Genomic DNA, 16,199 nt, shown 5'->3' with positions numbered 1-16,199 from the left:
GAGCATCATCTCAGTGAGCAGAGGGGCCGAGACAGCAAAGAGCCCAACACGAGCAAATGTTACATTGTAAACAAGCACATTTGGACATCAGGTCACACGCGTCATTTTTATGGTCAATTATAATGAAAATCCTTTATTTGAGACTCATGTGTATATGTGAATTTGATTTTCCATATTTACGACCCGATCTTTCTCTGCTGGCTGTGATCTACACGGTTAAATTCATGTCACGTCTGTGCCTTTCTTGTGTATGTTACCTGAAATTAAGCTCCAGATTTTAATGTGATGCGCTTCAGTAAGATTTCTGCTCAGGTCCAAAACCTTCCGCGCATTCACAGCGAACGAGGACTTCTAGGACCGGACGGAGCGAAAACACGGACAGAGAACATGATCCCCGGTTCGGCAGAAAATCTGACGCTTCTAAACTCAGGATCCAGTACCTCCCAGCTCCCGTGGGTTCTGAGAGGAAAACATCCTGAGTACTTTTCCGTGTGGAGAGCAGAGGCTGTGCGCGCTGATGGATCCAGACATCAGGTTTTAATTACTGCTGCCGTCACCGGCAAAGGAAACTATCCACACTATAAAACATATGCGGGGTCACAGAAAGTCCACAGCGCGGTCGTTTATCAGCGTTTCCGACGTTTCCCTGGTTCCTCTCCATGAACACTGCCGAGATGGAGAGAGAGGAACTGCAAGCGCGCGCCTGTGAGTCATGTGAGCGAGCAAGCAGTCAGTGGACCGGACCCCTCCCCTGCCTGTCCGCGGTCACCAAACAGCAACGACACTGATGCCAACACTAATACTTTTATTCTGAAACATGTTTTTAAGGTTTCTTTAGATTTTTTTTTACATTCATGTAGTTACAGAACACACAGCAGCCACGAGCGCCAAAAACACTCCACAGAAGAACGCGTGAAGCAGCAGAAGCAGCATGACCCTCACCCGACAACCCCCAGCATCATGTCTGCACAGAGAACTGATCCTGAACACGTCTCAGGACAGAGATGGTTCTGTGCGCTTTTACGCGCCGCCGCGTATTTACGCACGGCCCCGCTCTCTGTCCACGCCACAGCTTCAGACTGTGAGCGTTTATAAATCCCTTTGATGCAAAGTCACAAAAGTCCGGAGCCGCCCGTCGAGCAAAACACGTCACGTCCTCTGCAGCCCGGCGCGGTCCATCCATCTCTTCACCTGCGCATCGCGTCCGTGGCGCACTGGTCCGTGAGCACCGACAGGCGGCAGTTCTCCGTCTCCACGTTGTTCAGCGGGATGGCCACCTGCGTGTCATCCGGCTCCGCCCTTACCGTCCCCGAGAACGGCCGCAGGTGGCACGTGCTCGGCCCCGAGGGAGAGGAGATCCTCCAGAAGAGGTCCTTCATTTTCTTCCGGAACTCCCGGCGCATGAGGCAGTACAGCACCGGGTTCAGGCAGCTGTTGGTGTGCGCGAGGCACACGGTCACCGGGTGCACGTATGTATGCACCATGTAGAAGGTCTTGTCCCAGTTGACCACGTTGAACTTTACCAGCACGCCCCAGAAGGTGATGGCGTGGTTCGGCATCCAGCACACGAAGAACGACAGGACCACGATGGTGACGGACCGCGTGACCCTGGACCTGCGCTTCACCTGGTTGTTGTTCATGCTGCGCAGACGCACGAAGCGCAACAGCAGCAGGTAGCACGCGCTGACGATGAGCATGGGGAACACAAAGGCCACGAGGATCTTCTGCAGGTGGTGCAGCGCGAGCCACGCCTGGCCATCCGGGAAGGCGAGCAGGCACAGGCGCTCGCCGGCAACGCTCTTCACCGTGGAGAAGATCGCCGTGGGCAGGGACGCGAGCGCCGCGGACAGCCATAGCGCGGCGATAACCCACCGCACCGGGCACACACGCCGCCGGGTCCGGTCCTTCAGCGCCGAGGCCACCGACCAGTAGCGCGTGACACTCATAGCCGTGAGGAAAAAGACGCTCGCGTACATGTTCATGACGGTGACTGTCAGCACTATCTTACACATGGCGCTGCCGAACGGCCAGCTGAAGTCCAGCGCAGTGTCCACGGCCCAGAACGGCAGCGTGAGCACGAACTGAAAGTCCGTGACGGCCAGGTTGAGGATGAACAGGTTGATGCTGGAGCGCTTCTTCCGGCCGCCGCGCGCCTTCATCAGGAAGAAGACGAGCAAGTTTCCCAACAGCCCCGCGGCGCACACCAGCGAGTACACTGCCGAGATGAGAATGCGCAGCGCCGGGGAGCCGTCCGCGGGCACGTCGATGTCGTCCAGGCTGCTGAAACGGCTCGTGCCCGCCGAGGAGCGGTTCCACGCGGCGCTCTGGTTCCACGGCTCCGCCATGCCGCCTGTGAGCGTCACGTCCCGCGCGAGGGCACAAGACGGGGTGCCGGCGCGGCGAGCTGCCCGGAGCTCCTCGTGCGCATGGTCCCGACGGCCGCCGAGGGTAGACTGGCGGGCCGTGTGCGCGCAACGCGCTTTAAATGCTGCTGGTGCCCGCGGAGGCGCGTTCCTGATATTTATGAGAGAGAGAGAGAGAGAGAGAGAGAGAGAGAGAGAGAGAGAGAGAGAGAGAGAGGCGCGCTCAGTGTTTTTTAGCTTCCTCCCAAACAAAAACAACAACTAAAAAAAACAAACAAACTGATGCGCTGTTAGCTGTCAGCAGGTGCACGAGGCTCACGGTGGGGTGACACACACACACACACACACACACACACACACACACACACACACACACACACACACACACACACACACACACACACACACACACACACACACACACACACACACACACACACACACACACACACACACTATTGGCAGTATATTATTTTCATCGTCCTGAGTTATTAGTTCTTATTCTGAATGCGTTATGACAGTAAAACCTCGAGAAGAAAATCACTTTAAACTCCTGCTACAGCAGCCAATGAGTTATTTTTGTTTCAAGCTAAGATGAGGCAAAGTTTCACGGAGGTTAAAAAGCTCAGTGAGAGGAAAAAACGTCCATCCAGTCTCCGAGCAGAGACACTGACTTCCTCTCCAGCGCGTCTTCTAGGACGAACATGAAACGCGCAGCTGTCGCCGTCTCTGAGCCGACACTTCTTATGAATCAGATTTAATTCATTAAAGCAGCAGAGCAGCCCAGACCATCACAGCACCACCGCCGCGGCTGCTGCTGGACGCTCTCTTTATGAAACGCTGTTCGTCTGATGCAGATGTGACGAGACTCAAACGGCCTGCAGGTCTTTGCTGTTGGCTGGTCGGTCCTGGGAAGGTTGAGCACATGTTTTCTGTCTCTGTAACCTTTCAGACGGACCGACGTGGTTCCTCCGCTGGTTCTTTAGACAGCTTAGTGTTGGCGTGAAGTCAGTCCTGATGATTTATGACGAACCAGAGAAAGTTTTCCAGACACTCATCCCAGTAACATCTTCATAAATGTCACATTTTCTGCCTTTCAGCATTTCATTTCAAGTCAGATAATTTCAGATAATTTACAAATGACTGCATTCTGTTCTAATTTAAAATTTCAGCTTCCAAACTTTGTCGGCAGAGTTGTACAAACTCGAAATTCATTCATTATTCAGCCTGAATGGATTTGAATAATTATTTGAAACGTTGTTGTTTAAGACGAAGGAGGCGCGTGTTCGATGTGTACATTTTTGCGTAAATTTGTGTTACTGAAATGACTCGATGCCACCCTATCTGTCCATGTGCTCTGCGCTCCAAGTCCTTCCAAACCTGCCCGTTACGGGTCCGATGGTTACTGTAACGGGATGATGCAGGACGTGCTCAGCAGCCAATAAAAGCTGCCATAAATAAACCACTTCCTGGCTTACATGCGGTTAAGTGGCTTACTTACCTGACACATGTTCATCAGTTAATGAATCCACGCATAGATAAGATGAGGGTCCAGCGAGCCAGCTGGCACTCAGCAACATTTTCCCATCATGTTCCTGTGATCCAGCTGCTCGGTGCCAGCAGGCTTCATCGATTTCACCCCAGATTGTGGGAGCTTTGCTTCCCCCCCCCCCCACACACAGGAGGATTTAACAGCCCGGCATGAACACTCAGAGGAACGTCACCAGCTCTGCTGCTAGGGATGGGTACTGATAAGATTTTCATGATTCCGATTCCAGTTTCGATTCTGTTTAACGATTCGATTCTTTTAAAAAAAAGGAGAACACTAAGGTTGATTAGCTTAGGACTTTGTTTTATATCTTCTCTTTGAACAAGACAGACATTTAGGAGTAACATGGCCTTACAAACCCAGCAGTGAGATCTTAAGAGATCCACAGCCTACGGCTCTTCAATGGGTGTCACAGGATCCCCAGGAAAAAAAAAAATGTAAATGTAAAATAATAAAATAAATATTCTCCTGTAGCAATAACAAAGTATAACATAAATTATTCTGTAGCAATTACACAAGAATATCCAGTAATGTCCCTGCCTACAATTAAACACACTTACTGAAAATCATCTGCTGTGGCAAATGGGTGCAAGACTTTGACCACAAACTGAGTCACTGCTCGGTGACGTTCGTCTATCCCGGCCTGAAAGGAGACGCTACCGGCAGACTGCAGCGAGAACTGCCAGCATCTGAGCCAGACTCTGTCTCATCATGGTCACTAAATGCACAGTAATGGCAGGTTTGTAATAAGGCAGCTAACATAATATGCACTGTTAGTTGATTATTTACCTGCCGCATTAACGGGAGAGGACGTGCAAACGTTACCGCTGCTGCTGGGCTGAGATTCACGAGTCCGGAGCGAATTAAAAACACGACATTCATTTAAGGTCATCGTGTGTTTGTGAGCAAACGCTTTTTTTTTTTTTTTTTTTTTTTGGCCTGTCCCGTTTGGCTCTTTTGCATCAGAATTGTTGTCTAAAGGCAAAGAAAGATGCCCAACGGATTTACTTTACCAAACTGACCATCCCAGCCTTGCCGTAATGGTCCGTTTGATTCACCTTTTATTGTTTATTTTATTTTCACTTACTGAATACGGGACAGACTTGACTGGGAGAAAGAAAGAGGGAAAGAGAAACAGCTGAGAAGAGGGACGGGGGAGAAGGGCAAAAACCAAAAACCAACAGAACGGGCAGAGAAAAAAAATGCATCTATCAATCACCTGGATCACCTGCTGAGAAAGAAAAAAGAAAACAAGCAGAAGAGAACAAGAGTAATAGAATAAACAACATCACAATGATATATGGGAACATGACAGTAAATACTAAATGTTAAACATTATTGTGCAGCACATAAGATCAACAGAACACAGTGTGCTTTGAGGTAGGAGCCAAAAAGGGTGTAGTTTGTGGGTGTGATCACCCGTGTGTACACCTGTGAGCATGGACGCGCTTGTTTTTTGTTTTTTAAAAGGTTCCTTCATGTGGGATAAAATTGAGGCAGAGGCAGCCAGAAGGGGACAGAGGGGGGGGGGGGGGGGTAGCCTCCTCTGCACCCTGGTGACATACCCCTACTCCAAGGCCCTGCATGTGTGGGTGGTTGTGGTGGAGCGGGAAGAGGGAGGCAGCTGGAGATGGGGAGGGAAGGAAGGGAGGGGCAAGTGACCCCTCCCTGGGGCCAGCTCCCCCGCTGACCCCAGTAGGCACCCCCATACTCCGCGACCCGCCAGGGAAAGGGGGCCCAGGCCCATCCAGACCGGGCCCAGTGCAGCAGCGCCGCCCGGCCCCACAGAGCCCGGGACAGTCCACCCAACCCCACCACAGAGGAAACTGCACCCACCCCACCATCCACTCATCTTCCAGACTACATAAGACAATAAACACAGACAGCAACATGGCAAAGAGTTCCAGTGTGTACATCTGATCTGGGACCGCTGCAATCTTTGACTGCGCCTCCAGCTGACCCGATGTCCACATCATGGGGGAGGTAAGCGTTGGAGGTGGCGTTGGATCCGGGGTAGGGAGGGTGATGCGTCGGTGAGTGCTGTTCATTGAACGGTCACCATTACATGTACACATGATCGTTTCGTTATTCACATTAGCCCGGTGTTCTGGCAAACAGTCCTACTGTACGTAGTTTATGCACATTTCATGTTTCTGTGCGGAAGCATCCAGGCACCAGTTCAGGAGGTTCGTCTCCTCGGGGAGGGTCTGACACAGCCGAGGATGACGTTTATCCGACCGCACAGCCTGGAAGTTTGCAAGTAAGTAAGTATGCATGAACACTGGACCTGCTTCAGTTTACTGTGAAATATGAGCTCTGTAGCTCCCTTTATAGAAGGGGCGGAGCTTCGTGTTTTTCACGAGAAAGTTTATGGAATAACAGAGTCCATTCAGAAGCTTCTTCAGCAGCAATAAGCTGCGGTGATCTGAGGAGCTTGGAAAGAAAAGTGTCCGGACTAAAGGCCACTCACAGCCTGGGTGAGTGGAAATCACATGATAGGGTGGGGCTAGGCTTCAGAGTGGGTTCACCTGAAACCTTGGCTGATTGTGACCCACTTGGGGGGGACACTCCCACAGCGTTTTAATCTGGGACCCTCCACCACCGGCTGCACACCTCTGACAACTGAAGAAGCTTCTCGGATGAAACGTTTTCAAGGAAACTTAAAGAAGTCCGGACGCTTTCCTTTCCAAGCTCCTTCCTACAATGACGTGGATGACTGAGAGCCTTCACAGGCCACAGTGATACTTCGGTTTCTCACCTCACTGTGGAGAAGTTTTAGCTAGACGGCCTCATGTGACTTCAGCTCTTTCATGCAGTTATTCAAAAGCTGTTTTCTTGTATATGCACGTTTTATTATAGCCCGTAACACTGCCACCTGTTGGTCAGTCATGGAAGTTCAATTCATTTTACTCAAAACGAAGCTATTCCTTAAATGTTTTCATAGCTTCGATCCAGGAAACAGTTGCAGGTAGAAAAACATACTGGTCTCAAGTAACATTTGGGATATTTATTTATATGTAATGGGAAATATGTGCATTTAACAACATGTCCAAACTGTGATTCGTACCCTGACTCTAACTTTGATTCACACTTAAATATCAGGCTTATCAAGATCAGTTGATATCTGTTAGAATGTAATTAACTATTTTTTATATCATCTCCTTAAAGTGAATAGGTCAAAATTTCACATAATGTTTTATAAAGTCTGTGATGTAGTTTGACCCCCCCCCCAAAGAAAAATCCAAACAAAAACAACCGAGTTGTCCTTTTTCCTCAAACTGTTTTTTTTTTTGTCACAGCTGCCAATTAAATCTCCTCAGATTGGCTTCCTGGTGTTTTGGAGAGCATATGAAAATGTTCAAATTAAAAATCAGTAATTAGGGATTTGTGCATTTGGATCATTGACTCTGGATTATTAGAGCAGCTCTTCACCCGATGAACCCTGTGTCCCCGTTTTAATGAGGTATCAGCGTGTTCCGCTTGCTTCGCTGCCCACTCGTCTGCTGAACAGGAAGAGTTTAACACTGACACACAAAGCGTGTTCAGTGGGTGTCAGACGCCTCCTGTCCCGCTCTTCAACCTCTGGAATAAATACTGACTCAGGCTGATTTTGCAGTAGGACACGAGGAGATTTCCTCTCAGTCCTTATGTGGAGAACAATCTGGTTGCTTTGTCTTGAGCCCTTTTATAAACAACGAATTTCCACATTTATGGTGGAAGTTCCACTTTCGTTTGTTTTCCTTACAATAGAAACCTGTACATGACCTCACAACAGCTTTGGGATGAACTAGAACAAGGTTTACAGAGAGCCTTCCCAAAGGTGAGGTAGCATGTGATGAGTAAATCATCTTGGGGGCGGGGCTTATGTCCTGACCCAGCAGCTTTTCTACAGTCCGTTCAGCACAACCACATTTGTAGCATGCTTAGCCTTCTTCAAACACCCAGTACAACTACCTGCATGTAGTGCAGGTAAGGGACATCTCTAAACCTGGGTTCTGCTCCGCCTGCAGGCACTCGGCGCCGGCTCCTTTAAATGAGGGTTAATAAAACACCTCTTATCCCGAAAGACGCCCAAGGCGCAGTTGAAGACTCTGATCCGGGATAAGTGCAACTTTAACGGTCGCTGGCGGGAAGATCAGGCCACTAAAGCAACAAAGGGATGCGATGCTGGACACTGAACAAACAGAGGTTTTAAAAGGCGATCTGCTGCGCCAGGAGGGAATCTAACTGGACGTATTTCAGCTCATTAGTCTGCTGCTGAATTACAAATGAGGAAGGGAGTGTTTTTAAAGCCTGCAGCCTGTGTTGGAGTTTTAAAGTGTCTTCTTATGGCTGTTGACTTTTATTTAGTCTGCTATGGAGCTCCTGTGCTAATAGAAAGGACACTCCCCCTCAGAACAATGCAATTTACAGAGCACACTCTCAGTTTCTTGGCTGCCTGGTTGTTTGGTGCTGCGGAGTGAGGGCAAGAATGCTGCAAATGCAACAGAGAAAGTGGGTTTCTGAACACGTGAGCAAAAACAAGCCTTTAGCATGAACACATGTCACGCTCATTTAAACAGCCTTTGTCTTTAGTTTATATTCCCATCATCTCAAACTGCTGGTTGTAATCAGTTTTCTGGCATTTTCAGTTACCGGAGGCTAAATTCTGAGGAAATTTATTCAGAGATCGACGTGCACAGGGTCAGTGTGGCTCTGCAAGAGCAGCCGAATAAAGAAACCATTCTGTCCACGAAGTCTCATAAAAGACTAATACGGGGTACGTTAGAGGTAATAAAACCAAAGTGAAGTGAAATCAATTGTATGCAAAAGCTTGAGATTTTTTTATATCAAAGTAAGAACTTCTGCAGACGGAGACCCTTGAAGCAAGTTTTATTTCTTAAAGCTTGTGTGAAAGTTTGATCCATCAGAATTGTTTTTTTCTGGATCCAACAAGCATTTGTCAAAATGGGAAGTTACTGACAGCAGGGCCCAAAGTCTCTGCTTCATCAGAAATGCACAGCTTGGACTTTGAGGGCCACTTTAAACAGTTCCCGTTGTTCAAATTTGGAGTCATGAACTTCATTTCACAGTGACAGCGGAGCCATTAAGCCTGCTCTGTGTCAGACTTGTTTATGTCACGAGTGAACTCTCCTGATGATCAGGCTGTTGATGATGATTATGCATACTCATTGCCTTGATTTTTCTGGGGTGCAATACCCACTGAAACATTTCATATTTTATTAACAATTTGTGGTAAATTAACGTTTTTAATTTTGCTTACACACAAAAGAAATGCAACTAAAATCAAATTATGATTTTTCTTATATTTCTGGTACAACACTTAATAGAAACACTGTGTGAGGAGGAAGGAGAGACAGGTAAGCGGAAGTGATGGACAAGGTAAGCGACTCATGTTGTAACTGACGTCAGACGCCGGAGATTTTGGCGGAAAATTAAAGCAAATGGTAGTTTAGATCTGAACAAATTCATTTAAGCTTCAATTTTACCAAATACACTTATCAATTGTCTCATAACTAACAATATTTGTCTAAATAATCTCCAACACCCTGGAGAACAACGGGGAGAGTTTAGAGGCTCTCCAAGATTACATTGATCAGTGCTTTCAGGATCTCGTGATGAAGAAGACCCAGTGTGCAGCTTCCCCGGCCAAATCTGAGACGCCGTCGTCGAAAAGACAACGCCCGGCAGATTCCCCCGGCACAACATCGCCAGCCGGCAAAGATATTGCCGACATACTGGAGTCAATCGACAAGCGATTGTCCAGTTTCGACGCAAGGCTGTCCTTGGTGGAGATTCTTCACCGAGAATTTAAATGCTTGCGAGAATCCCTGGAGTTCAGCCAGCAGCAGGTGGAAACGCTCGCTGCTGAAAATGCCACGCTAAGGGAGTCGGTGAAATGTCTCACAGAAAATGTTACCCAGCTCAATAGAGAAAATAAAAAAATAAAAGAAACAGTTATCGATCTACAAGCTCGTAGCATGCGTGATAATCTGGTATTTTCTGGTATTCCAGAAGCCGCTGGAGAGGACGCGGAGACCACGGTAAAAAGCTTCATCAAAATCCACCTGAAGCTGCCGGAGGACACTGTGAAGTGTCTGTCTTCAGGAACTCTCTCTGCAGGAGGGGGAGATACAGGAGAGGTGGAGGAAGATCTCAGCCTGGTCATCTATTGTCTCATGTAGTCTGGAAGATGAGTGGATGGTGGGGTGGGTGCAGTTTCCTCTGTGGTGGGGTTGGGTGGACTGTCCCGGGCTCTGTGGGGCCGGGAGGCGCTGCTGCACTGGGCCCCGGTCTGGATGGGCCTGGGCCCCCTTTCCCTGGCGGGTCGCGGAGTATGGGGGTGCCTACTGGGGTCAGCGGGGGAGCTGGCCCCAGGGAGGAGTCACTTGCTCCTCCCTTCCTTCCCTCCCCATCTCCAGCTGCCTCCCTCCTCCCGCTCCACCACAACCACCCACACATGCAGGGCCTTGGAGTAGGGGTATGTCACCAGGGTGCAGAGGAGGCTACCCCCCCCCCTTCTGGCTGCCTCTGCCTCAATTTTATCCCACAACTTAGACATTCACATTACTCACACTCTCATTACACATACATATAGGATCTTGGGGGTGGGCACGATACACGGAGTCCAAATTACCATCAGGGTGTACACCCCACCCCTGGCATCGTTGCCCACCTCTCAATGTTAAATACACTTAGACATTGAGGGCCAGCAGGAGGGACCATGCGCTTACCTGCTGCTCTCTGGCAGGTAGCTCCATGCCCTCCTGGGTTTTAATTGCACCTTAGAACACACATGCATCAACATTACAATGAGCGGGTGGAGGGAGGTTTGGAGTCTTCTCCCACCCCCATTCTCTGCGGCCTGCTGGAGCGGGGGGGGGGCTAGGAGGAGGAGTTGGCCGTCCGACTGCGGTCTGGAGTGTGGGGCCTCCCTGCTGCTGCGGAGTCGGGGCGGTCTGCCTCCCCCCACCGCAGGGAAAAGGGTAACACCACCTGGGTCTGGGTGCAGTTCCCCCTCCAGGGGCAAGGGTACCTAGACCCGGTTTGTAGAGTACGCTTGGGGAGTGTGATCATGTGTACAGCGTCTCTTTATGTCTGTCTCCACGTTGGTTGAGTGTGGAGTGAGTGCATATGAGAGCATGAGGGGGGGAATGGATGTTTGTATCTGTGTGTGCCTGTATGTCTGTGTCTATATGTCAGGTTGGGTATCAGACGCCACCTCTGTGGGGACACCTCAGGCCCTCCAAGGTTTGGAGGCCTATCTCCCCCTACCACCACTCCCCCTGCCAGATGGGCGTCCAGGTACACACCGGCTCACTCCTTGGCGGCCGCTTATGGGGGCCTGGAGCCTGGGGCTCGCTCGGGCCACTTCGGAGGTGGGGTGCCCCCGGCCTCTCGGCCTGGGGCTCGGTCACTCAGGCACGGCTGGCTGCCGGCGGAGCTCACGGGCGCGTCACTGCAACTCCCCCTGGCTTCTGCTCCGCGGCTGCTGAGTGAGCCCTCATCTGGGACTCTCCTCAGCTCTTTCTGGGACAGTGGCGCGGCTGCCCCTCTGTTGGTCTTCCTTGGTCTCTTGTGTTCTGGGGGCCTCTGGATGTCTGGAGTTTTGATCTCCTCCATACCTGCTTCATGCCCTGGAGGACGGGGCTGTGGCCCCCCCCACACCCTCTAGCAGATTATTACATGAAGGAACCTTTAAAAAAAACAAGCGCGTCCATGCTCACAGGTGTACACACGGGTGATCACACCCACAAACTACACCCTTTTTGGCTCCTACCTCAAAGCACACTGTGTTCTGTTGATCTTATGTGCTGCACAATAATGTTTAATATTTAGTATTTACTGTCATATTCCCATATATCATTGTGATGTTGTTTATTGTATTGCTCTCGTTTTCTTCTGCTTGTTTTTTTTCCCTTTCTCAACAGGTGATCAATATATGCATTTTTTTTTTCTCTGCTTATTCTGTTGGTTTTTGTTTTTTGCCCTTCTCCCCCGTCCCTCTTCTCAGCTGTTTTTCTTTTCCTCTCTTTCCCCCAGTCAAGTCTGTCCCGTATCTAGCAAGTGAAAATAATAAATAAAATAAACAATAAAAGGTGAATCAAATGGACCATTATGGCAAGGCTGGGATGGTCAATTTGGTAAAGTAAATCCATTGGGCATCTTTCTTTGCCTTTAGAAAATAATTCTGATGGCAAAAGAGCCAAACGGGACAGGAAAAAAAAAACCCAAAACACTATGTATGTAGGTATGATTCAAACAGAATAATTAACAACAAATCCTGTAAATGAGTTAAAATCAGCCCAACTTTTATTTGCAAATGCAAAAAGTCTATCAGCCAACATACTGGAAACTGTTCTGCTGAACAACAAACAAATATATTTCCACAGCAGCTTCTGAGATTCTTCACCAACACTTGGCCTCGTCCTGTGATATAGTCAATTGTTCTATCTGCATTTTTTTGTCCTACTCAACTGTCATCCTCTCTATCCAAATTTGAACTTCCTACAATAATTCAGCCATCTTCCATAATTACTAAGTTAAAGTCATTGTGTAAACTTGATCCACTAATCTTACTAAACTCTCACTCCCCTCTCTTGGTCCACTGATTGCCAATACATTCCTCTCTTATATCTGGTTCTGTTCCATCTTCTCTTAAAACTGCAATAATAACCCCAATACTGAAAAAGAATGTTTAGATTGGAAGGTTGTGAACCAATTTCAGGACAATTTCACATCTGCCTTTCTTAGCCAAAGTTCTGGAAAAAATAGTGGCTGCACAGGTTCATCATCATCTCACTGGAAATAACCTGTATGGACAGTTTTAGTTCAGCTTCCGTTTATTTCACGGTACAGAAACAACTCGTAAAAATCACTAATGATCCTCTGCTTGCAGCTGATTCTCCTTGACCTCACAGCTGCTCCCACCGCATCCTTCTCCACAGATAAGCATCTATTGGCATCAGTGGTACAGCACTCGCCTTGTTTACCTCTTATCTCCCAGGCCGCTTACAGTTTGTTCAGTTACTTGTACTGTTATTTTTAATCTCTCTCTCTCTCTCACTCACACACACACACACACACACACACACACACACACACACACACACGAGTATTTATTCCCATATGGAAAAGATTTATATAAATCTTATAAAGTTTTTATCCGTCTTGTGTGAAACTTGTATGAAAAGCATATAAGAGTGAAAACAGATATAAGACCCCTTGAAAAATTATATAAATGAAACTTGTATGTTTTGGATACTTCCTAAAACAATATATGAAAGTGATGAGAAAGTGGCCACTTTCATGAGTAGATCATAGAAGCCTTATATGATTCACTATATGAAGTAGGCCACATCTGACGAAAGTCTTTTATAAGTTTTTTTCCATATGGGTTGTCTCTAGAGTAAACTACACATTTGTTTTGCATTCAAACACAGGAGCTGGCATGCTGTAATATCTTAAGGATGGCTTGTTTCCAGTCCAGGAATTACTGCCTGAATGACTGTCATGGATTTTTGTGATCCAAAAGTAAGTGCAGAAGAAAGTCTTTAACTTCCCTTGAGTGGACGTGGGTTGGAGATGCAATGAGCTTGAACCTGCAGGTGACCATCTTCACTGAACTCCTGGTGTCCTCCAAGCAAACAATTTCCTTTCCACAACATATTTCTTCTGGATTTGCTACAGAACAGACCTCAAGTTAGACAATCGAGCTGCATTATCGCACTATTACCAAAACAATACTGTAAATTTGATATAAACAATTATACCATCCATTTTCTCCCACTTATCTGCAGCTGGGTCGTGGAGGCTGCCAGCCTGAGCAGAAAACCTCAGACCTCGCTCTTCTAGCTTATCCAGGGGAATTCCAGTGTGTCCTGGTCCTGGGACATGCCCGCAACACCTCATCCAGGAGGCATCCTTCCGAGATGCCCGAACCAGCTCATCTGGCTCCTTTCGATGTGGACGAGTAGCAGTTCTACTCTGAGCCCCTCTTGAATGACTTCACCATGATGGACTGGTACAGCGGCTCATCACTGCAGCTCCAGTCCCAATCCATCCGTCGATCTCTCATTCCCCTCTTGCTCACTTGTGAACAAGACCTTCCTCAACGTAGGGCAGCAACTCATAACTTTTGGTCATTTCCAGCCAGCGTACTGGGACCCACAAACAAAACCAACAGCTGGTAAGGTAAAGATTAGTAATAGTTTCTTTTATTAGGCCCCAGTTGGGGACTGGTACTGGTCTGAACCCATTACTACTGACTATTAAAACTCAAAACCCATTCTTCAGCAGACCAAGCATCCTTTTATTTCATCATAGGAGTCGATCAGACAGGAACAGACAGTGGGTACAATAAAGGTCAAACTGCACCATGTGTCAACTTCAAACCACAAACCGAGGCCACTCCCACTTTCATTACACCTGAACAAATGCTCAAATTACCTAATGACCCTTTACTAAAGTACCTGAGTATTACCTCACCAGAAGAAACAGACAAGAATACTTGGCTGGATCGACAGCTTACACAGCCAGATCTAATAATATGTCCGAGTGTGTGGCCCGCTCCACAGCACACTGTTCACTGTGCCTACCGCATTGGTGTGGCTGTAGCTCAGGAGGTAGAGCAGGTCACCTACTGATAACTGGAAGGTTGGTGGTTCGATCATTGGCTCCTCCAGTCTGCATGTCAAGTATCCTTGGGCAAGACCTCAAGTTGCTCTCCGATGTATTTATCGGAGTATGAATGTGTGTGAATGTTCTTAGAAAGCACTAAGTATAGAGAAAGTGCTTGCGAGAATGGGTGTGAAGGTGGCATGTTGTATACAGTGCTTTGAGTACTCCGGGAGAGTAGAAAAGCGCTATATAAGAATCTTATCATTTTCCACGATGACAGGCCAGGCTTCGACTGCATTTTGCAGCTCCAGATGAAACTGAGCACTGAACAGAATTTCACTCGTCTCGGACGGCAGCCTGTCTGGCATGCTCTCTGCTTTTTAAAGCTACTTCACTCTTTTTTGTTCCTTTTATTTATTCTTTGTTTTCCACTACTTAGTTCATACTTCTTGCACAGTCAAGTAATCTTTTATTCACTTGGAAACGCAGTTCTCCTAAAACTACAACTCCTCTGTGATGACTGCGACGCCATTCTGCTCCTTTGGCTACAGCTGCTGGGACTCAGATGGCATAGCCGCGCTGGCGTTCAGCACGTCATCCCCACGATGATCAAGAGGAACTACCACGGCTGCAGAGCCGGGAAAGCAGGATGACTGGAGAGGAAAAGATTTCGTCCTGCTCTCCTGTCAGTAGTGACTGGTAACGTCAGATTGCTGGTGAATAAGATGGACGAGCTTGCGACGCCAACAAGGACATGAAACACTGCATAAAAAAAGTTCCTGGACCAGGTGTGTGAGAGCAGACTGGGACCCCGGATGTGTGCAATACACACATTGAACTGTTAGCAGTGAGTCTTGAACTGTATTATTTACTGCGAGAGGTTCCCCTTGTCATAATTATCATTGTTTAAATCGCCCAAGGTGAATGACATCATCAGCTCGGTGACAGCAGACCTGAATCGAAGCCCGTTTATGTTTGTGGGTGTAATGTGCGATTTTAACCACACAAATCTACCGTTTTACCTACGTTCAAGCAATAAAACCAGAGACATTAAAACACTGGACGCGTGTCCAAATGGCTCTTTGGGTGTTAAAGGTTGCTGACCCCTGGTTTAGACGCTCTCCACGGTTTCATCAATCAGTGCTTCCAGGACAGAGTGATGATGACCCAGAGCGCATCTTCCACGGCCAAAATTGAGACGCAGTCATCGAAAAGATGTCGCCAGGCAAACTCCCTCGGCACATCATCACCTGCCACTTTACTGACATCCTGGAGTCAATCAACAAGCGATTGTCCAGTTTCAATTCGAGGCTGTCCCTGATGGCACCTTGGGAGAGGCTTACAGTTACAGGAGCTCTGACCAACTTCTGTTCTTTTAAATTATTTAATTTCTTTTCCTTGCTTTTTTCACTTTTTCCATGTAACCTGTCACAAGAATGCTAGCCAGAAACAGCTTGAAGTTATTTCTGTGTTATTTGATCATATACAGACTGTTTAACCCCAGTATGTGGAGAGCAATCTCAAACATCGGCTCCATTGTTTACACCCGGGATCAGCTGTTAGCCCTTAGCAACCAGCTGATTCACCCCAGAGAAAGACCAGAGATCCCCAGGGAGTTACGGCGGAGGAGACGGGGCTGTAGAGCTGGAGCTAAGTGTCAAGAGTGG

General features: G+C 48.0%; 1 protein-coding gene across 1 annotated transcript; it reads right to left on the bottom strand.

Annotated features, from left to right (window-relative positions):
- Positions 1 to 788: 788 nt before the first annotated feature.
- Positions 789 to 2,480, bottom strand: rxfp3.3b (relaxin family peptide receptor 3.3b). The gene has a single exon (XM_076886966.1). The coding sequence runs from the start codon at positions 2,343 to 2,345 to the stop codon at positions 1,188 to 1,190; it is 1,158 nt and encodes a 385-aa protein (XP_076743081.1). The 5' UTR covers positions 2,346 to 2,480; the 3' UTR covers positions 789 to 1,187.
- Positions 2,481 to 16,199: the final 13,719 nt, after the last annotated feature.

This window comes from Maylandia zebra, linkage group LG7 (genome assembly GCF_041146795.1).
Source record: "Maylandia zebra isolate NMK-2024a linkage group LG7, Mzebra_GT3a, whole genome shotgun sequence".
In the NCBI taxonomy this organism is placed as follows: Eukaryota; Metazoa; Chordata; class Actinopteri; order Cichliformes; family Cichlidae; genus Maylandia; species Maylandia zebra.
The sequence above is the reverse complement of the archived record's forward strand: the minus strand, read 5'-3'. Positions and strand labels throughout refer to the sequence as shown.

Excerpts from the sequence above, each read along its gene's own strand:
- rxfp3.3b (XM_076886966.1), bottom strand. The coding sequence starts at position 2,345 with ATGGCGGAGCCGTGGAACCAGAGCGCCGCGTGGAACCGCTCCTCGGCG.